This window comes from Ambystoma mexicanum, chromosome 9, assembly GCF_040938575.1.
Source record: "Ambystoma mexicanum isolate Mex_15411 chromosome 9, UKY_AmexF1_1, whole genome shotgun sequence".
Lineage (NCBI taxonomy): Eukaryota > Metazoa > Chordata > Amphibia > Caudata > Ambystomatidae > Ambystoma > Ambystoma mexicanum.
The window spans coordinates 75,838,750-75,861,494 of NC_090931.1; the positions used below are offsets into that span (position 1 = coordinate 75,838,750).

At 48.1% G+C, this 22,745-nt stretch overlaps 1 protein-coding gene across 1 annotated transcript in view; it reads left to right on the forward strand.

Moving 5' to 3' along the window:
• KIRREL3 (kirre like nephrin family adhesion molecule 3) overlaps positions 1-22,745 on the forward strand; it is a 961,667-nt gene that overhangs the window by 905,803 nt on the left and 33,119 nt on the right. The window contains exon 13 of the mRNA XM_069613887.1: positions 21,051-21,137. Coding sequence (XP_069469988.1) covers positions 21,051-21,137 — 87 coding nt within the window. The remainder of the gene's footprint in view (positions 1-21,050; positions 21,138-22,745) is intronic.

Below are 22,745 nucleotides of genomic sequence, written 5' to 3' on the forward strand. Positions count from 1 at the left end.
TGACTCCAAGGTTTTTTGCCTCACAGGTGGGGATAGGTGCAGGACCAAGGGAGGGCGGCCAGAGCGAGAGGGGGAAAGTGGGAGCAGGTGTCGCAATGCTAACAATATCAGTCTTAGTGGCGTTTAGACAAAGGTAATTTGCAGCACACCGTGACGGAATAGCGGACAGTCAGGTATGAGTGAGGAAGACAAGGCAGCTGAGGATAGCTTGAAGGATAGTTGCGTGTCACCCCTGTAACACTAGAAACTACAGGTAAAAGTGGCAACCACACATGCAAGGTTAGCCATGTAGAGGTTGAAGAACCAGAGGGATAGGTTAGAACCCTGGGGAACGCTGCAGGTTGAGAGGGTTATAGTAGAGAGAAAGGCAGCAAGTTCGACCTGGGATGGGCGGTCGGAGAGAAAAGCGGTTAACCAAGGGAGTCAGTGTTGTCCTTTATTGTTTTGGAAGGGCAAGGGTCAACTTGCTTGGATGAAGCCTTCATAGACCGGACTTGTCTGGTGACCTCATCACGTGTGACCGGAGAGAGATGCGAGTGGAAGTGGAGGTGGGGCCAAGGGAGGCATATGTGCTGGTTTGTGCTGTGGTATGGGGGGGGGAGAGGGAGTAGAGGATGTTTTGGGTTTTTGTTGTGAAGTGTGCTGCCAGGGATGAACAGAGGTCCTGGGTGGGAGTGATAGATGGGAAAGCCGCTGTAGGATTGGCCAGTTCCTTGCAGACTTTGAAAAGTTTGGTTGTGTTGTTTGATGCTGCGGAGATGCGGGCATGAATGAACACTGTTTTTGGAGCTCTTTTTTTGGAGCGGGTGCAGAGTCAATATTGCCTTTGAAGGAGGCTGCAGGCCAGTTTGTCAGATGGTCCATCAGACAAATTCCATTTCCGCTCAACTGCCCTGCAATTGCGTTTAAGGGCAGCCAGGTAGAAGTCGAACCAAGAGTTGCACTTTTTGGAAGGCTTCAGTCGGACCCTCATGACAGGGGCAAGAATACCAAGATTGTTGGAGATAGAGAGATTAAGGGTAGTAAGGGTTGTGTCAGGGTGGGAGTCAGCCGCAGGAGTGGGAGGAGGAGAGTAGGTAGAGGCAAAGGCAGCCACTGCTCTTTTTTCATAGGTCTGGTGACCTTGAAGCCAAGTGGCTGTGCTGGGGGAGTTGCTGCCAGAGGAGAGGAGAGCTTCAGGTGAGTTGATAGAAGAGAGTGATGGGTCCAAGAGGGAGAGGTAGTGAGAGGGATAGAGATAGGGATATCAGTGGGGAGGAGAGAATTGAACGTGTTACCCACAGTGTGAGTGGAGCCAGAGGGAGAGAGATAGAGAGAGAGAGAGAGAGAGAGAGAGTCACATAGGTTGCGGAAAGGACCTGACAAGTCGGAAGAGTCAAGGTGGACGTTGAGGTCACCCAGCAGGAGGAGTTGAGAGGAGGAGGAGAGTAGAGAAGAGGCTAGGTCGGCCCATTCTGAGAGGAAGAGAGTGAGCTGACCAGGAGGCCGATAGAAGGTGGCCATGAAGAGAGAAAGGTTAGGAGAGCGTGAGAGCCTGCAGATTAGGCACTCAAAGGAGAAGTAGTCCTGTATCAGTATAATAGACACAGGTATCCATTCAGGGAAGATCAGTGCTACTCCACCACCTGCCTTTTTTAGCTTGGGCACAGACAGGGTTTTGTAGCCTTCAGGGAGGAGAGTGTCAAAGCTTGTGACAAAGCTGTTCTTGAACCATTTCTCAGTGATTGCGAGCATATCAAGATCTATGAGTTCAAGGAGGTTGCAGATATCGATTGAGTGTTTTACAGCAAAGCGGGTGTTAATGGTAGCAATGAGTAGTAGCTTGCCATCCTTAAAGGTCTTCCGTGGGGGTAAGGGTGCGCATGGGAGTATGGTCCCCCCCAAGGGTGGCAAGAAGGCCAGTAAGAAAGACGTGGATGGGAGAGGAGTCAAGGCCGACAAGGTGGCCAGGACAGTAGGGCAAGGCCCAGGTGCCTGTAGAGAGGAGGAGGCAGAAGGTGTAGTGGTCAAGGGGGCCTGTGTAGAAGAGGAGGGAGGCACAGTGGGCAAGTGAACGTGGCCTGAGGGGAGGTAAGATTAGAGAGGTGAGGGAGTAGTTTGTCAAAGAGAAGAAGGTTGTGTTGAGGACCCTGAACCATGATGTTTCCGTTGAAATAGACATTAATGATGACTCTGGAAATGGTGAAGAGGTCAAGGAGGACCTCCCAGCGAGTGCCAACATTAATGGGAGAAGAGGCGATCTAGCACTTCCCACCTAGGAAGCTTGCAGAGCCTAGCAGGACATGCTGTGTGCTGGCTGGGTGCTGGTTGTAGAGCTGCTGGAGGGTCCTCTGGATTAGTATCTCCCTCTCTTCCATGGGAGATGTTTAGGGGAGGGATCTTGCTTCCTTCTTTGGAAATCCCGGCCTTCCTTCACTGGTGGATGCTGTAAGGCAGACTGTGCCTTCAGCCAGGGTCAAAGGTTGAGTTCTTCTTGTTACTGCTTGAAAAGTCTTCAGATGATCTGTCCAAAAGAGGGACTTGACCATCTTTTAAAGCCAAATGGGCCACAGTGAGAGGTGTATGCTAAGCCTACCTTAATGAACCAATCCTGGGTCGCTACCAACAATCTCCTGTATGCGTGAGGTCATAACCAGAGTGCTTTGCTACAAAAAAGGTAAAGGGGGAAAAGATGTACTAAGACCTACCCAACTTCCTGTCTGTTGTAGATCAAAGTGTCTCGCTCGTTGATTGAGATCTCTGTGGTTCCTGATTAAAGTAGCAGGTCTCCCTTGAAGCTGCGGCGAGACCAGACATTCGGCACCACCAAACCACTTACTCGTATCTTCTGAATGGGGTCCCTCTGCGGGGATGACTACTGTAAATATGCAGTATCAGACTTGACAGTTCACTGCCCTTGATACTGAGGGGCGGGAGTTGCCTCCAGGTTGACACAGTGCATATGAAAGGGTGTTGAGGTTTCGTGTCTCCTTTGTTTTAGCCTCTGCAGCCAGGCCCCATGTGGGCCTGTTCGAAGTACATTCTATTAGTATGTTAATTATGTTAATTGCCACCACCATCTGCAGATGGTAAACAAATGGTCAGGGACGGATCCATGGAGCCTTTGATAGTTAATTAGGCTGGCCATGGCAGGAGGAAGGTTTTGGCACTTCCCCTTCTGAGATGCATCATGTACTCCACCTGTCAGATCCCAACTAAATATGACAGGGAGCACTGTGCCTGTAGACTATGTCCACCCAGAGTGCACAGTCTGTGTGTATGTTGTGCGCTGAGCATAGAAAAATGTGTGCAGATTAGCCCCACACATTTTCTAGAGGTTGATCTACTATCATTCAATTTCATATCAAATTTCAAAAAAAGCCTAGGTGAGCACAAACCCACTGTGTGGATGGTCGAATTCCTCACAGGTGCAAGCTTCCAGAGCTTCTTTCAAAGTTACCATAGGCCAGCTCATCAGCTGTACATTTTAAAGAGTAAGGGATTCATTTCAAGTTCAGACGTAACGGCAAAACAGGAGGCAACAGTATTGCCTATTGTTCAGTCCAGCAGATTAGGGGTTTGTAAACTTGTGAGCTGTAAAACCACCTACGTTTGCATGTGGTATAACCTTCAGGAAATAGAGACGGTAGTGCCCGTGGCTTTACCACCAGCGCTAATGCCATTATTCCCCCAATTAAAATCAGGTAAACTTCTGAAAGGGGACTAACATTAACTCATAATCAACTGGAGACACCACTGTTACCACCAGTGGTAGTAGTAATTATATTTTGAGTTATTAGTGGCACAAATACCTCGAACCTCATATTGTCAGTGTGTTATGATTTTATGTTCCCTGAGTTCTGAGTGAATCATCAAAAATGATGAATGTATTCTGCACCCTACTCCTCTAGGAGGAACCACACTGCTCTGCTGTCCACTGAGGTCCTGGACTCAACTGGAGGGGTGGTGGTGCCCTGCTGACTTTATGCGCAGCTCGCCTCCTGCTGGTCTGATATGGAACAGCTGACATTTACTCAGAAACGGTCCATTAAGGCACCCACCCTACTAACCCCACATATACACACCCATCACTGCAGTTGTGGCACACTATGTGTTACTTTAATTATTTTACACTTGTATATGCCGGTGTGTATATGTCTGGTTGTTTGAAATGTTTTGATTTGTGTTCGTTTCAGAAATGTGCAGGTCGCCTTGTTCTCAGTTTTGCGTGTCACACACGGGGTCTCATTACGAGTATGTCGGTATGGCAAAAAAGTGGTGCTAACTGAATTAACGCCCCTTTTCCCACACCACCATGCTGCGAGTTTGGCCCTGAAGCAGGGGATTCACCTCCAGCATCATGCTGGGAGTAACTCCTCCCACTTCCTACTGAAAATACCGGGAAAATCAGCAGAATTACCATCGCAGCGATTCTACCAAAATCCCCCATAGCAACCTATGGGCTCCAAATGAATGGGCGCTAACACCGTCACCACCACTTATTTATAATCCAGCAGTCAATCCGCCAGCCCAAGTGGCGGTAACAGTAATTCCCTTGGGCGGTATTCCACCGGATTTACCACCGGAATACCGCACAACCTGTAATGAGGCCTAGGTTGCGCAGGACAGCACCGTTGCATGCATTAGCCTAAAACTAAGGAGAACATCTGATATGCCAACAGGTCTCTCTGAGTTTCTTCACTTCCAATCTTTGTGAATCGGGACCCTTATCTTTTGCGCTAAAAAAACATTTTGGTAACCTTTCCCTACATGTTTAGGATAAGAACGAGAGTTTGGGGGGGTGGCGGGATAGTGGGAAGTGGAGTTGAGCAAAGAGTCCATCTAAAACACGACTGAGCCCAGCTGTTTGGTATTCTGGAAAGGTGCCCCGGAACATTTGGAATTAACCCCCCCCCCCTCGCTTGGGAAATAACACCGCGAGCCGCCGAGCCACACCGAAAGCAGCGCCTTCTCCACCCGACCTTGTCAGAAGCCACTGAGCCGTGAACCGAAGACAGCGAAAAAGTCAGGAAGGAGGGGAAAAAAGCAAATTAATTTTTTCTCGAACGTTAATTGATTAAATTAGATTGTGTTAAAGACATCCACGATAAACCCTCATAAAGGCCACAATATTGAATGGTTTAATAATTCAAGCGTTTAAAATTGAGCTGAAACATTTTGTTTCCAGGGCACTGTACGGTGTTCCATTTATAGCCGGGGTTTTCATTCTTAAAGTATAAATCCTTCATGAAGAAAGGGGAGGCTCAGCGGCGCTCGCAGCCTGCCCCCTAGTGTCAAGCCATAGGAATAGACGCTAAAGTGGAAAGACGTCTGTTATTGCCAGTATAGCGTGCAGTCCTCAAGAGCAGAGAGACCAAAGTTCGTGATCTGCACTGCATATACAGGCTCACATGTGGGCACAGCTGTCCCACTTCTGCAGGCCTATGCCACGCTGAAGGTGGGTGGATGATTCTGAAGCATTCAGAACCACCGGGCAACTCTACAAACCTATTGATTTTTCAGCCTGCTCTGCCATTACAGAAGAAGAACATCTATATGCAAATCAGTTCAAGTCCCACCCCCCAAGAAAAACAGTCCAGCCTGAACTGCTAGGCACAGCCGTGTTGTGCCACGGCTCAAGCGCGTGTCGGGTGCATCCTCAGTGAGGTTTAGCATGGATCTTTGAGTACGGCCAGCTCAAGGCCTTGTCCATCCGTTGGGCCAAAGTTTCTTCTATATGTGATCCCTCTCTTTCTGCTAATCCTCATGCTACTTGTGAGGATGCTGAGTGAAGAACACTCACTCATCTTGGTGGATCCGACGTGGCCTCAATGGCGATGGTTCCCTCATCTAGTCTAACGATCTGTGGCCGCTCAAGTAAATTCCCAAGTCCCTGTCCACCCCTTTATTAAAGCAGCGGCAGCTCCTAGCGAGTGGTGCTGCCATTAAGGGCTTGGATATTGAGCAGGTTGGCTTACAGAGAGTGGGCATTTCAGAAGAGTCACCTAGGTTTTGAGCTTTTGTAATGTTCACTGGCTAATAGCCCTCCATTTGTTCAGGATGGTTTTTCATTGGGGCCGGCTGACTCCTTACAGTTATTCAACAGCCATCAAGGCCTTTGTGGAGCCTGGGCTAGTTAAGGCACGCACCTAAATCCTCACACCAGAAAAAATACAACCCGGAAAAGGGCACAAGAAACTCTTGCAAGGATAACAAGTGTTTATTTCTACAACAAAAGGTGCGCCAGCAAAGAGCTCTGCTGCCATGGAAGGTGCACCTGGCATGCCCACAGAGTGGCACAGGGGGAGTCTTGAGGTCACACTATCCCACACATGCTTCACTCATCCCGATCGCGTCTCTCGGCTTTCAAGGCTTCCACCCTCGCATTTGAACTATAATTTATCCCTCCCTATACCTGGCATTACAAATCATGTCACTGTGAAATAAAGGTGGGACGACCATATCCTTAGATCTTTTATGGTGGATTGGTTTATGGGCGGTGGGCTGGGGTCATCTGGTATCTCGGAATTCAGGGGTCTTAGGACTGGGGCACTTGTAGGGCCTATAACTCGTGATTGGCTGGCTGGTGGTCGGAGCCCTGTTCTGGCCTGTTTGTGATAACACATTCGCCAAGGTGCCCTGTCCTGTCCCATGGCCTGGCACTGCACATTCTTTCTTATAACAAACATATTGGCAGCAACATTTAGAACAGAGAAGAGTTTCTGTGGAGGTTGGCAGCGTGGGCCTCTCTCATTAGCGCTTGGCCTATTCAGATTTCCCCTTCAGGCTTGCGGCCTGTGTCTAACGCACTAAATACTGCATGGCCGTGCAGGCCCTATGCTTCGACTATAGCTACTTGATATTTGCAAAATGGTGTCTTCTTATATATACGTGCACTATGTCTAAATGTCTAAATTGCGCACAATATTATGATCGTGTGGGGGCCTCTAGGATGACCCTCTCGCCTGGTCTATTACAGTTCTCTTAATGGGGCTCGCCTCAACCTAAAGCACCTGGGGGGGTGAGATGGGTTTGCTCCCTTCCCAACACTAGCTTGCCGGAGGCTCTGTCTCCTTAGTAGCTAGTCCTTGGCTTTGCCTTCTTCAAAACCTTTGTTGCATTTTTGAGATCAGCCCGTCGTTCTGTATTATTTGAGGTTTCCTGTCCTCCAAAGTCCTGTTTATGGAGGGGAATATGTCAGCGAGATGCATCAGTGAGTTGGGGGCTCTCTTGTGTGGGGGTCCTTTCTTGTTCATCAAATTTGAGGCTCTAATTCTTTGCCCGGATCCTTCTTTCACTCCCAAGCTCTGCTCGTTCTTCCATCATTTGGAGGAAGATATTCCAGTAGCTCCCTATCCTTCTCTCTTCCCTGAGGATGCTGCTTTTCCCTCCCTAGACGTACATTGGCCAGTTTTGTGTTACCTAGGACCAACCCCTTATTTCCCTAAATCTTCCAGCCTCTTCATCGCCTTTAAGGTTTCGGATCCGGGACGGGAACCTTCTGCCATTACTCCAAGCAGATAGTTAACGGCAATGATCGCCCTTTCTAACTTCTTGGGTCTGCTCCCCAACCCAATGGATTCAGGCCTAGTTAAACAGGGCAATGGTGGCTTCTTGGGCACCCCCGTTTATAAAGCAGCTACAATGACATCCCCCCACACTTTCATCACACATGACTGAATTCCATCTTTGGATATTAATAATAATAATGATCATCCAGGGCATCTGGCAGGGCTTCTGTCAATGTAGCCACCACACTATGGAATATTCTGCTAAAGAAACTCACTCAAAATGATGGACCATCTTGCCCTTTGAAAGAAAATTAAGACTCTCGACTTCTAGTGGTCTCACTTTCTTTCTGTTTCTAAATTATACACCTGGATACTCTCAGTCAGAAGGCTATACAAATACCATTAGCATAATAATATTAGTTGGTGTTTTATATAGCACTGCATCCCAGAAGTTCCTGCATCAGAGCGCTTGGTGCAGCTGTTACTGATTTCCAGCACTGTTGCCCACATTGTGGCATCATGCAGATGTGACCCTCCTACATAGCGCCCAGGAGAAGATCTACATCTTTGCTTCTTCATCCTGAGGTGCCCCTGCTGACCCGCTGCTGGGCATCTAATTGCTCCTCTCTGCCCATTAACTAGGGTCTTGGTTTGAATGATCTCCTTCTTTCTCTACAGTGATATACCATGGGTAGTATAGCTCAGTGGCAACGTGCTCCTCTTGATAGCTCAGTGGCAACGCGCTCCTCTTGATAGCTCAGTGGCAACGCGCTCCTCTTGATAGCTCAGTGGCAACGCGCTGCTCTTGATAGCTCAGTGGCAACGCGCTCCTCTTGATAGCTCAGTGGCTACGCGCTCCTCTTGATTGCTCAGTGGCAACGCGCTCCTCTTGATAGCTCAGTGGCAACGCGCTCCTCTTGAAAGCAAGAAGATGCAAAGCAACACTGGTTTGATCCCTGGGTCTGCACTTAGAAACCTCTCTAGTATTAGGGCGCATTATAAATAACCAATTATAATAATAATACAATGGCATACTGGGTACATCAAATTCAAGTGCATTTTTTGTATAAAGTTCTCATTCGCCATATATCTTTCGTATAAATTAGCTGTCCTAGTTCACCCTGGCAGCCAATGGTTCCATGACCTGCCTGACATCTTCATCAAGCAAAGGCGCCCCTGGTTCCAGCTCTTGGATCCTTATTGGTCATTCGACCTAATGGAGTAGCCCGCTAGAGTCGGCCATTTTGTGGGATACGCCCTGCTATGATGTAGTCTAACATTATAATGCGCACGCCGACCTCCGCAGTGAGAAAGCGACCGAGCAACCCCAACTGACAAGCCCAACACAGGACCACAGAACATTTGCCCAAGATTTCTTTCTTATTTCACCCCATTTCTGCGCTACGGTAAATAAATCAGCGTCTTAAAAATCTCATTATAAAATAATAAATCACCACTGCCGGGAGACAAGAAAGCAGCCGGGGTTTGGGGACCATCGTTAAGTGCATTAAGTAGCCGTATCGAAAGCGTTCCACTGATGAACAGAACCCACTGCAGGGCAAGTGTCTTATATTACTAGCCGGTGAGCGCAATATTTGTATTCAGTCCTGCGCTGCAGATGTGGAAATATGAGCACATCATTATCGCGCGAGCGGTGGAGAGCCGGAGAGAGTTCCCGACACGAGGGTGCCTAATGATGTTGTGGGGGGCTCGGAGAACATCCGAGAAGGATGAAAGCAGATCGGTCAATGGAGCCCCCAATTATTCCACGGTAATCATTGGCTGCCCGGAAACATGGCTCGTTGGATGCGGTGAGTGTGGTTGCCTCCACTGGTAGGAACAGTAATTAATTCAATGGCTAACCACAGAGAAGTAAGATGATGTCTTGTTTCTAGGAGAGAAGGAAGCGTTGGATGTAAAAACATTGTTTGATTTTATTTTTTGGAATCCATTAATACCTGCGGTCAAGGCAACCCTGACAGGGTTTTTTCAAAAGATTGACGAGGGCTGCGGCTATCGTTTAAAAAGCTCTGCAAAGAAGAGTTCAGCACCGTTTTGGTCCAGTTTTAAAATCACACAAGATGCAGGTTTTGATACCTTTTACTGGACTAACTGAAAATATTATGCTGAGGTGAAGCAGTGCAATCGCTTTCAAAGCCCCGCAGACCTCTTCGTCGGATGGTGCAGAGTGAGATGGCAGTTAAAGGAAAGCCTGCAGGACAATTCACTTTTAGAGCGAAGAAATATGAGGGCATTTTAATCTTCATTGGCTGAAGGAAGAGTATGCATGAGATGCTGGTCAAAAAGCTTTGCACTGATCAGTGGGAGCCTCCATGTTTAAAAAGGCGGGACTTCCTGTGTGGGGCTAATGGGGCTCAATCAGGGCCGGCCTTAAGGCCAGCAGCGCCTTGGGCGAACTGGTGCCCCCCCTCGCCCACCGCGCCCCCCTGGTTAACAGGGGGCAGGGCGGAAGGGGGCGGTCCAGGATGGGCAACAATCTTTTTTTTTATCCTCCTCGCTCAGGCGAGGAGGTTAAATAGGTGCCGTTAGCACCCCGTTGTCATTGAATGAGCCCACCTTCGCTGGTTCATTCAATGACAATAAGGCGCCTGCCACACCTTCTGCCACCACGCCAGCTCGGGGGAGCGCTTGAAAGACTCCCCGGAGCTGGCGTGGTGGGGGGCTAATGGCGCATTTTTCTTGTGAAAAGTGTCCACAGCGGAGGGGCGCATTTAAATGCATCCAACGGCGCGGGCACCTTTTACAGTAAAAGGTCGCCTGCTGCACCTTGTCCCACAATGCCAGCTCGGGGGAGCCCTTGAAAGACTCCCCCGAGCTGGCATGGCAGGGGCAAAAGGCGCCCTGGGGGGGCATAGCGCCCCAGGTGGTCTCCCGGCTCGCACCCCTTAAGGTCGGCACTGGGCCCAATAGCCATCACGTACCATTAGCCCAAGAAGCTTCAGCTGCCAACTTAAATCCCAAAGACCAACTTCCAAAACAAGTATTGGTAAAGCCAACAGTTTTGGTTTTCTGTATGCATACATGTTCCCACAGTTTTTTTTTATTTTTTTAACATTACATTTATATATTACATGTCCCTACTAAGCATCCCAATCAAATAGAATAACATGTTACTATTGGTTTTTACCTTACTTATACAAAAGAAACAAGATAAGTGTTTCAATTCAGGAAGGTGTGCTAGGATTTTGTATTACTTACAAAAAATAAAGTGGTAGAAAGCACACTTGGACGATACGTTTTTGTAGACCAAGAGGCGTTTAGTAAATGCAATGAACCCATTACCTTTGGACAGGTGTTTCTGCAAGTCAGAAATTGCTGTGTGAAAGGACCTTAATGTGACAGTAACCTAGATAAGGAACAGCTCAGTAGCTCGCAATGAACCCCTTTTCTTCCAGGAAGCTGTTCTGCAGGCAAGGATTTAAATAACATTAGTACCCAGCTTAGGGTCGACCAGAATGTAACAACCATTTTGATTGGCCCTCGCCGAATCTTTACCCGGCCGGGAATCCCTCGGCTGGGATTCCACTCCTTTGTTCCCCGCGGGGGGTGTGGCAGCCCCTCAGCCAATGAGGTGGCTCAAAGTGGTGCCAACCCCGCTCCGAACCTCCACACGGTTGGAGGCTGCCATCGTCCTCTGTCGGGTATTCAGGTAAGGTTTTTTTTCCCTCCCTCCCCTGCACACAATCCCCTCCCCACCCTCCCAACTCCACTTACCTTCGTACTTCTCCTTTTCGGGAGTGAACGCGCTGGGAAAACTTCTGTTCCCAGCGCGTCCGCTCCCGATGCCCACCATGGAAAGGGAAAATGGACTCTGTTTTCCCTTTCCCGGCGGACATTTCCACAGCGTTTTGGAACAGAAAAGATTGCTATTAGTAACCTAGTCTTGCGGGCTGGGGTACTAATAGCAATATGCCCCTCACCGCGGGGCCATTCCCGAGTCAGCTAATGCCCCGGAGCCTTCGTTAAGGCCCGAGCGAATAACTATGGGCCCCGGGGCATTACCTGACTTGGTAATGGCCCTGCGGCTCGGGGTATATTGCTTAAGTGACAATACGTTACTGGTCTTCACACTGAGGACTATTTAGACCTCCACAAATGCCAGAAAGAAAGTCCCATGACTACATATACCAATCTGTTTGTATACAGGCGGCGAGTGCCACCTCCATATTCCGAAAGTAAAAATGAGTAGTCATATCTGAGCACATGCCAAATACAGCCACACGTCCCATCCTGTGCAAAGAGCCCAGAGGACACGGCTGAAGCAATGACATTCACCCTGAAAAGAGCCTGCACAGAAAACAGCGACATGCACGGCTTACTGTCTTTCTGACTAAGCACTACTGACCAAGGGGGTCTAAGCACTCGTTTTGAACAATAAGATCCGAAAAGGAGAATTAAAAAAGGTAACTCTTAATGTATTCTCGGCGTGTTCTGAGGTGCATGTTTGAATCACTGTTTCATTTTTATCTCGCAACAAACAAGAGCTCATGGGATCATGGGGAGTTGCTACCCCCATCCCATTCTAATTCCAGACCCCAACACAATCAGACTTGGAGTATGTGCCTCCAGAAATGTTCCAACCAGCAAATGACAGCTGACATGCATGCAGCAGACTTGGAAATGCACTGCACAACCCCCAAAGTGTGCTTACACAGACACAGATACACACGTGTAATGAAAGAACCGTGATGTAAGGCGCAGTGACCAAGAGAGACCACAGATCAGGACCCTCCCACCAAGTATAAACACCTAGTAGGAACTGGAACGGTTTGTTTCACCGATAGGAGAGTAGCCGCAAGCAATGTTCGGGTGCACCATGAATGTTCACGCATGCATGCATGCATGCAAGGCACGCACGATGGTGATGTGTCATTTATACATGCAAGCAAAAATGCTACACCGCTGATACCTCACAGACATTTGACTGAGATGTACATGGATGATGGGCAGTACATCAGCCTAAAGTGGGCTGCGTGGGTAAGTATGCCGCAGAGCATCGTGTTTCACTGTATGCCCTGAAGAAGATTCATGAAAATGCAAAGGTGACTGCCACGTGCTGCAGGTACAGTCGTATCCTTCGGGCAGTTGAAAAAAGATCTGCCCAGCACATACCTGGGCAGCATTAAGCAGCAATATGGTCGCAGCCATGACTGACCACATAAGGGCCACCACAGGCGAGCTCACCAAACAGCTAACATTTATAGAACCATGCCATGCAAAATGTGCATCACTCCTCTTTTTACAGAAAAGTTATGATAAGATATGATATGGCATCAATAACGCGCCTCAAAGAGTGAAGGCTGGCTTCAGAGGTCCAGGTGTTACCTACAGTCGCAGCTTCAAATCTTGGTAAGGCAGACTCAGCTATTTACCTTTCCAGATCAATAAACTCAGCTGGTAATCAATACAATGTATGATTGTAGCACTTAGAAAGGGCAGGAGTCTGTATGTACACTCCTTAGAATGTACTGTATACAACAAGTTGGGTTGCTTAGCAACATCAACAGAAGGAAGATATCCCTGTGGTCTTTTATAAGGACAGGCAAGCATTCCACAGCAATCAGGTGCCCCTGAAAGCGCTTTACAATGGGCCACTCTTGGCCTGATATGTGAGTCATCAGCCCCAGCCCTTTCAGACTTTCACTGCCGGAGATCTGTCTTGAAATCTGCCACTTTTCTACATGCCAGTGCACCTCTGTTGGACACCGAAGAGGTGTTAGAAGTCAACAGAAATTATGAACTCTTAGGGCCAAATTCTCAACACCTTTTTCCCGCAAACGATGCCATGAACTAGTGCAACTCATAAATTGTGATTAAAGAGCACCCCAATATAAAAGGGCCTTTAAATGTGTGCATCACAGATGTGCCATTCTAAGACTTTGTTCCACCTCTTTGCACATTTGAGCAAATCGAATCATCTAAATATATAAAATGCTCAGGTATGTTTCCGTACTCAGCTGATACAATGATTCAGTGTTAGCTTGTCCTCTGCTGTCCACATAGCAAAGTCCATCTCTGTTTTTCCCTTCCACTTCAACAACAGCTATCATTTTAACAAACAGAATGAGCACTGTTCTACACAGTCACCTTCACCTTCCACTATCGCAAACATTTGGAATAAATTCAAGTTACTTCTTTCCACCCCCCACTTCTTGTCACACAGGGCAAGGCAGTTCCAGTGTCAATGAGCAGTTAATTACCAGCTCAACATTTCAATCTCTAATGCCTCATCACAAGCTAAAGCTGAAAGGAGGTGCAGTAAGTATGCTACTAGGCAATCTTATTCCATCACAGGAACTCTGCAATGGAACGAGGTTAACAAGTGCACGTCTGCAAACACACATCAAAGAGGCCCATTTAATCGATGGATTAAACTTAGATACTGTGCTTATCCCACGTACCACTCATTTCATATGATAGAAATAGGCCTTTCAAATTCAAAAGTAGACAGTTTCCTATACGTTTAGCCTTTTAAATTACCATTGATAAGTCCCAGGGACCTCCGCCCCCTTCCTAGAAGCCATCAGTGGTAATTCCGATATTTAAGAAGACGGACAGAGATGACCCTATGAATTACCGTCCTATAGTGACATTTAAGATATGCTAGAATAGCGTATGTTATGTAAGGAACACCTGATGTGTTGTTATTATTATTATTATTATTATTATTATTATTATTATTATTATTATTATCATCATCATCGTTGGGGTATTCATTGAGCACAGACCTAGCTTTGAGAAGCAATGTAGTTCTTTAAAATCACTGGGGGAAGAAAAACAAGGTAGTGGGGAGCTAACATGGGAGGGGGAGGTGGTCAATTTGTCAGCAAGGGATTTACAAGCAATCAGGGGAGGAATCAGTTGGGTTCAAATAATCCAGTCTCAGGTAAGGTGGGGAGTGGATGGTGTATGCACCTAGGTGTCAGGGAGTAGTCATTCATTGAAGAGTAGGGTCTTGAGCTCCTTCCTATACTGTAGAAGCGAGGGAGCGAGTTTGATGCTGAAAGGGAGGAGGTTCCAGAGTCTAGGGGCAAAGACTCGGAAGGACTGTCTTCTGGGTCTTTCCTTCCTGCACTTGCAAAGTTCAAGCCTGCCCATGTCCTTACTTCTGGTGAATCAGAGGGTATTTCTATGCATTTTAAAACATGTACTCTATTCCAAAACATCATATGCTTTAAAATGCACAGAAAACAAAGGCATTCTCCTGTGTCTGTTTGGAACACATGCCCGGAGGTGTGTGAATTGCATAACAGGGTCAATCCTGACTCTGACATGCATTGGTTTGAAAGTGGTTGCTGCTGTGCCACTTGCATTTCTATGCCTCCAACAGGGATAGAAATGTGTTCATTTATTTTTGTAAATGCCTGCCACTGCAAAACGCACTCCCAGCAAACTCTTCACAATAATGCATGCACAGGCATTCAACAGGGATAGAAATGTTTTTATTTATTTTTGTAAGGGCCTGTCACTGTGAAACACACTCACAGCAAACTCTCCACAATAATGCATGCACAGGCATTCAACAGGGATAGAAATGTTTTTATTTCTTTTTGTAAGGCCCTGTCACTGTGAAACACACTCCCAGCATCCCAGCAAACTCTCCACAATAATGCATGCACAGGCATTCAACAGAGATAGAAATGTTTTCATTTCTTTTTGTAAGGGCCTGTCACTGTGAAACACACTCCCAGCAAACTCTCCACAATAATGCATTCAACAGGGATAGAAATGTTTTTATTTCTTTTTGTAAGGGCCTGTCACTGTGAAACACACTCCCAGCATCCCAGCAAACTCTCCACAATAATGCATGCACAGGCATTCAACAGAGATAGAAATGTTTTTATTTCTTTTTGTAAGGGCCTGTCACTGTGAAACACACTCCCAACAAACTCTCCACAATAATGCATGCACAGGCATTCAACAGGGGTAGAAATGTTTTCATTTCTTTTTGTAAGGGCCTGTCACTGTGAAATGCACTCCCAGCAAACTCTCCACAATAATGCATGCACAGGCATTCAACAGGGATAGAAATGTTTTCATTTCTTTTTGTAAGGGCCTGTCACTGTGAAATGCACTCCCAGCAAACTCCACAATAATGCATGCACTGGCATTTGTCTGCGCATCGTTTGTGCTACTGACCAGACCCCCCCTGAAATGCTCAGGTCACCTCTGTTAATAACGGGATCTACACGGTCTAACACAAATGCAAATGGGGAAAAAATCACTTCCTCCTTGCTTTTTCATTTCAGTGGTTTGGTGTGTATGTGCCTTTTCAGTGTCTACACCAGTGTCATTTGCAAACTAAGCCTTGCAGGCCGAGCACTCATTTGCTTAGCGCTGAATCTTCACGCGCAAAAGCCAGAGGTCATTTAAGAAAACTTGAAGTGAAAGGAAATGAATGCAAAGAAACTTTGGTGGAAAAGGGGGCTCAGGACATAAGGCTGCATCTTGAAGGTAGTTTCAGTTGAATAGCCACAACAGCAGCGGAATCGGAGGATTGTGTGAATCTCATCCATATTTTTCACTCGTCGGAAGGCTGCGCGTGTCTTGCAGCGCAATGATCCAGAGCGGCGAAGAAAACACAGCACCACCTGCTGGCTCTGCACTAGACAGGCAACACGAGTCAAGCCATGTGAAGATGCAAGGCAAGGATGGGGGGAGGGGAGATAGGGGCATCCAATGCCCCTGGGAATAAACACATTTGAGGCATGACGCATAACCCCAGGGGAGGGGTTCTAAGGGAAACGTCATGGGACTTGGGAGAGGTGGCGCTACGGCAACTTGAGAGAGCATGCTAAAAGCACTAAGCTGCTTGCAGCGCTTCCATGCCCGCTTCAAATTCCTTCCGCTTGTCTTTCAAGCAACCGCGCACAAGAGCCCTGTCCCCTTAGCTGGCCACCACTATCTCAAGCACGTCCCTCGTTCCAGTGCCCCACTCAATGGTTCCGCTCCTCGCTGACACTGCAAACCCTCCCCTTTCCCCTTCTTCACCCTCAGAGGCGTTGCTAGGGGGGTGCTGAGGGGGCCATATCCCTGGGTCTTTTGGATATAGCCTTGGATAGAAGCTCAGGGGCTACAACTGAAAGGCTATAGCTAGCCCCGAATCCCGACAGACCCGACATTAGCGTAGCCCCAGATCTTTTCCAGATCTAGCAACACCCCTGTTCACCCCCATTGCTCCCATCCAATGGCACGCCCTGGGCACAGATTTCAAAAACATCCCCAACATCATTGTGCTAAAGGCAGGTCTAAAGCGCCATCTCCTCTCCCTGGAAGTGGTTCCTGCAGCACATCATCCCATCCCCACCGAACCTTCAACACCCCCTCTCATGAGGTGCTACCCCCGTGTACATGCATGTTGAGTAGCCCCTTTGTCAGACTCCTCTCTGCTCCAGTTTGTTTGTATAGACCCTTGTCCTGCTTCACTGTTGCCCCATCCTCAACGGGTGCAGCCTCATATTGCCGACTTTCTATGGTAAGGCATCCTTTGGGTTGCAGGACAGCTCGAACCACTGCAATATTTCCTTCTGTGCGTATTTCTTGTCGAAATGTCTTTGTAATATTCAACACCAGCTGTCGTCTGTTCTAGATACTGCCATCACAGCTAAATCCTGATTGTAAAACTGGCTGCACATTCCTTAAATGTTCTCTCATGCGTATCTCTAACTAGTCAAAGTAAAGAAACACGTTCTACTGACTCCCCGGCGGGCACACAGTGCACTACTTCTTGGACAAGGTCAGGTGCTGGAAGACCACTAAGGTGGTGACGGGCCAGATTACATGTTTAATAAAAATTAAAAAGGGTCGTGGGAGCTGCTTTAGTGAGAATGAACATGGCTCAAATAACCTGTTCTATGGAGGTTCTTCCACTCAGGAGGGTGATAACCACGTTTTTGCTCACTGCATCCTTCAAGGGGGAGAAATATTCATTTGCATATGGTCTGGTTCCACTCACAAGGGCAGTCCAGCACAGAAATGCCAGGCAATTGTCCTCTGAACAAGAGTACCAACAGCAACACCAGACATGTGTTTCAGCCTATTGGGGCCTCATCACTGAGGTGAAGCTGAGCCTCTCTAAGGCACAGTGAGCAAGGGGTCCACGTCTGGATTACCCTGGGTTACTTATGGTGAAACCCCAAGTTTTACAAAATTAAAAAAGGAGCGTGGGAGCCCCTCTATTAAGAACAAACATGGTTCAAATACCCTGTTCAATGGAATTTCTACCACTCAGGAGGGTCTACAACCACATTTTAGCTCCCTGCACCCTTCACAGCGGAGAAATATCCATTTGCATATCACTCTGGTCCCACCCACAAGGGCAATCCAGCACTGAAATGCTGGGCAATTCTCCACTGAAGAAGAGTACCATCCGCAACACCAGACACGTGTTTCAGCCATGTTGGGATTTCCCCAGTGAGGTGAAACTTAGCCTCTCTAAGACACTGTGAGCAATGGGTGCACATCTGAAGGACCCTGGGTTACTTAGGGTAAAACCTCACGTTTTAGAAAGTTACAAAGCAGTGTGGGTACCCCTCTATCTAGTGAGAACGAACATGGGTCAAATGCCCTGTTCTATGGAATTTGTCCCAATCAGGAGGGCCTACAACCACGATTTAGCTCACTGCGCCCTTCACAGAGGAGAAATAACTATTTGCATATCAGTCTCTGTTCCACCCACAAGGGCAATCCAGCACCGAAATGCTATGGCAATTCTCCACTGAAGAAGAGTACCATCAGAAACCCCATACACGTGTTTCAGCCTAGTCGGGCCTCATCAGTGAGGTGAAGCTGAGCCTCTCTAAGGCACGTCTATCGTACCAATATTTGGAAAGTTAGAATTTACAAAAGGTGCAAACTGCAAAAAGACTCCTTCGATGAGTCCAGAAGCCCTAAATTCTAAGAAACTGTGAATTGGGCTGTGAGTCCAATCTCTACTGAAGGATGAGGCCAGCAGAGAAATGTAATGACCTGACTGGAGCAATGCCGTCTAACAGCCATTCAGGCATTAATGCAAATCAGCACCCTTTACGGAATGTTCCGATTAGTTCAGCCAATCAGGAGCGAGGATTTCGAGCAGATTCCAGGTACTTTCACCAGGTCTTCCATCAGAATCGTCCTTCCAGCCTGGTTCAGGGAAATGGAAGGCTGCTCTGTGCTCTGCAGGATGGCTTCCCCCTGCCCCCTGGGGTGGGGCTTTGTGGGCACCTAATGGCATCCGCTGCCCAACGATTTGGGGGCTTAGCCTTAATTGGCACAGGAAAATCATTATTGACCTCCTCTTAGCCAATCAGAATACTTTGAAAGCCGTCAATAACTGGTGAACCCTAATAGGTTGCCATTATTCTGGCTTCAAGAAGCGACAGGCAAACAACAGAAAGTAATTAGGCCGCTCCTCGCACCCCTTTCACACGTTTCCCAAGGCATCCCCCCAGAAGACCCCAAAGGCGGCAAGTCATTAAGCATCTCCTGGCACATTTTCGTGTCTTCTATTATTTCAATATTGCAAAACAAAACCAACTACTAACATATTTTGCAATTTTATCAGACTCTTTTTTTACTTCACTACCACAACAGCAAGTCCTGTATTTCTATTACTACTATGAGCTGACAGCTTTACAGACCTGTGGGGGCATTATTAAATCTCGGGCTAATAATCTTTCCCCAAGTTATGGCCGAAGCAAAGTGGCAGGTCATTATCCCACGATAATGACTCCCTCCGTTGGTCGATAACAGCATGGCTCCATCCCTGCTCTAATCTTCCGTCTTTATGCACGTAGCAGGTACCACATTTGAAGTGCATGGTTATTGCAAATGTGTCATGCAATGCAACTTATTGCGGGGTCAATTGTGCCGTGTGCTATTGCCGAGTGCAACATTTCCGTCATACAATGGCTTCTAGCCACACCCAAGATCTTGTCAACTGAAGGCCTTTACAGTGGGCGAGCGCCCGAACGCCCTACAGCGGCTTCACTGCAACATTGCAGTAAAGTTGTGCAATATTTTTCTGTACCAAATGCCTGTCCTCACTCATCGGGCCTCAAGGGCACTGCTTTTCTTGGTGGTTATTCTACATGTATGGCATTGAAAGGCATAGAGGGGGCTGCCTGAGGCATGGGAGAGGTAGGCCCACATGTGCACAATAGGCGAGTGCAATTAAAGCACCGGCTTCTTTAGCCAAAGGAAACAAAACTAGGGGTATGGGTAAAGTGCTGCACGTTGGAGGTTCTGGGCTCCGTGCCAGCTGGTTGCCCCTGCTGCTCCTGGACTCATAGAAATGGAGTCCACACTCCAACCGTAGTCCATAGCCCTCCTCTACCTGGCCCTCATCACCAGGCAAGATGGAGAGGGCACCAGGAGGACATTGAACCTCATGGATGGTGGCAGATAAAAGGCATGGTATCCTGGCAGTGGAACGCCAGGGAGCTAGTGGAGGGCGCCTGCCCACAGCAAGCCTCGTCCACTTAAACAATTCTTAATTAGTCGCCTCTCTGGTTGAATGTCCTTGTGGCCCAAAGGCAGTGGGTGAGCAAGACTTGTATGATGCAACACGTCGATTGAGTTGGCTCCAGGTCCTTCCAGGGAGAACGGCTGGGTCGCCTGTAATACCGGTGCTCATCATCGCGCATAATACTGGTGCTCATCAAGCGCACATAATACTGGTGCTCATCAAACGCACATAATACTGGTGCTCATCAAACGCAAATAATACTGATGCTCATGAAGCGCGCGTATTACTGGTGCTCATCGGCACGCGTAATACTGGTGCTCATCAGCGCGCATAATACTGGTGTACATCAGTGTGCGTAACACTGGTGCTCATCAGCGTACGTAATACTGGTGCTCATCAAGCTCCCGTAATACTGGTGCTCGTCAAGCACGCGTAATACCGGTGCTCATCAACGTGCATAATACTGGTGCTCATCAGTGTGCGTAACATTGGTGCTCATCAAAGCGCGCCTAATACTGGTGCTCATCAGCATGCGTAATACTGGTGCTCATCAGTGTGCGTAACACTGGTGCTCATCAAGCGCGCATAATACTGGTGCTCATCAACGCACGTAATACAGGTGCTCATAAGCATGCGTAATACTGGTGCTCATCAGTGCGCGCAACACTGGTGTTGATCGGTGCTGGTGCTTATCAGCGTGCGTAATACTGGTGCTCATCCGTATGCGTAACACTGGTGCTCATCAAGCGCGCGTAATGCTGGTGCTCATCAACGCGCGTAATTCTGGTGCTCATCAGCATGTGTAATACTGGTGCTCATCAGTGCGCGCAACACTGATGCTCATCAGCGCGCCTCACATTGGCCTATAATGGCGCTGAGGCTCAGGATGATTACATCATCTTCTCAGAAGTGCAGCATTTTTGGTCAGCTGTTAAAGACAAGGTTAGAGCCAGGGCACCCGGAATCCAGGCTTGAAACCTACCCACCAGGCCACCCCCCCGTCCCCTGATTGTCATGGAAACAAGCAGTGCTGCTTTGTACATCTACCCTTAGGTGTCAGTTTGACTCTGGTGTCTTCTAATTTTTCACAGATGGACCGGGGAGAGTTCCAGCAGGATTCTGTCCTGAAACAGCTGGAGGTTCTAAAGGAGGAGGACAAGGAGTTCCAGAACCTGAAGGTGAGGACAGGCAACAACTCTGATGCCGAGGGGTTTCTGACAGTGGTTCTCCATCAGTGGTTCTTGGTCGGGGGTTCTGCATCAGTGGTTCTCCATTAGTGGTTCTCCATCAGTGGTTCTCGGTCAGGGGTTCTGCATCAGTGGTTCTCCATTAGTGGTTCTCCATCAGTGGTACTTGGTCGGGGGTTCTGCATCAGGGGTTTTCTATCAGTGGTTCTCCGTCAGTGGTTCTCCATCAGTGGCTCTCCATCAGTGGCTCTCCATCAGTGGCTCTCCATCAGTGGTTCTTCATCAGTGGTTCTCGGCTGGGGGTTCTCCATCAGTGGTTCTCCATTAGTGGTTGTCCATCAGTGACTCTCTGTCAGTGGTTCTCCATCAGTGGTTCTCCATCCGTGGTTCTCCGTCATATGGCTCTCCATCAAGGGTTTTCTATCAGTGGTTATACATCAGTGGCTCTCCATCAGTGGCTCTCCATCAGTGGTTTTCGGCTAGGGGTTCTCCATCAGTGGTTCTCCATTAGTGGTTGTCCATCAGTGACTCTCTGTCAGTGGTTCTCCATCAGTGGTTCTCCGTCCGTGGTTCTCTGTCAGTGGCTCTCCATCAATGGCTCTCCATCAATGGTTTTCTATGAGTGGTTATACATCAGTGGCCCTCCATCAGTGGCTCTCCATCAGTGGTTTTCGGCTCGGGGTTCTCCATCAGTGGTTCTCCATCAGTGGTTCTCGGCTAGGGGTTCTCCATCAGTGGTTCTCCATTAGTGGTTGTCCATCAGTGGCTCTCCATCAGTGGTTCTCCATCAGTGGTTCTTAGCCAGCATTTCTCGATCCATGGCTCTCCATCAGTGGTTCTTTGCTAGGGGTTCTCCATTAGTGGCTCTCCATCAGTGGTTCTCCAGCAGTGGTTCCCGGTCAGAAGCTCCCCATCAGTGATCTTAATCAGTTGTTCTCCATCAGTGGCTTTCCGTCAGTGGCTCTGCATCAGTGTTTCACCATCAGTGGTTCTCCATTAGTGGTTGTCCATCAGTGACTCTCCGTCAGGGGCTCTCCATCAGTGTTTCGCCATCAGTGGTTCTCCATTAGTGGTTGTCCAACAGTGACTCTCTGTCAGTGGTTCTCCATCAGTGGTTCTCCATCAGTGGTTCTCCATCAGTGGCTCATCATCAATGGCTTTCCATCAGTGGTTTTCTATCAGTGGTTTTCTATCAGTGGTTATACATCAGTGGTTCTTGGTCAGAGGCTCCCCATCAGTGATCTCAATTAGTGGTTCTCCATCAGTGGCTCTCCATCAGTGGCTCTCCAACAGTGGCTCTCCATCATTGGTTATCCATCATTGGCTCTCCATCATTAGTTCTCCATCACTGGCTCTCCATCAGTGCTTCTCAGGTAGGGGGTTTCCATCAGTGGCTCTCCATCAGTGGTTCTCCAGCAGTGGTTCCTGGTCAGAGGCTCCCCACCAGTGATCTCAGTTAGTGGCTCTCCATCAGTGGTTCTCGGGTAGGGGTTCTCCATCGGTGGCTCTCCATCAGTGGTTCTCCTGCAGTGGTTCCTGGTCAAAGGCTCCCCATCAGTGATCTCAGTTAGTGGTTATCCATTAATGGCTCTCCATCAG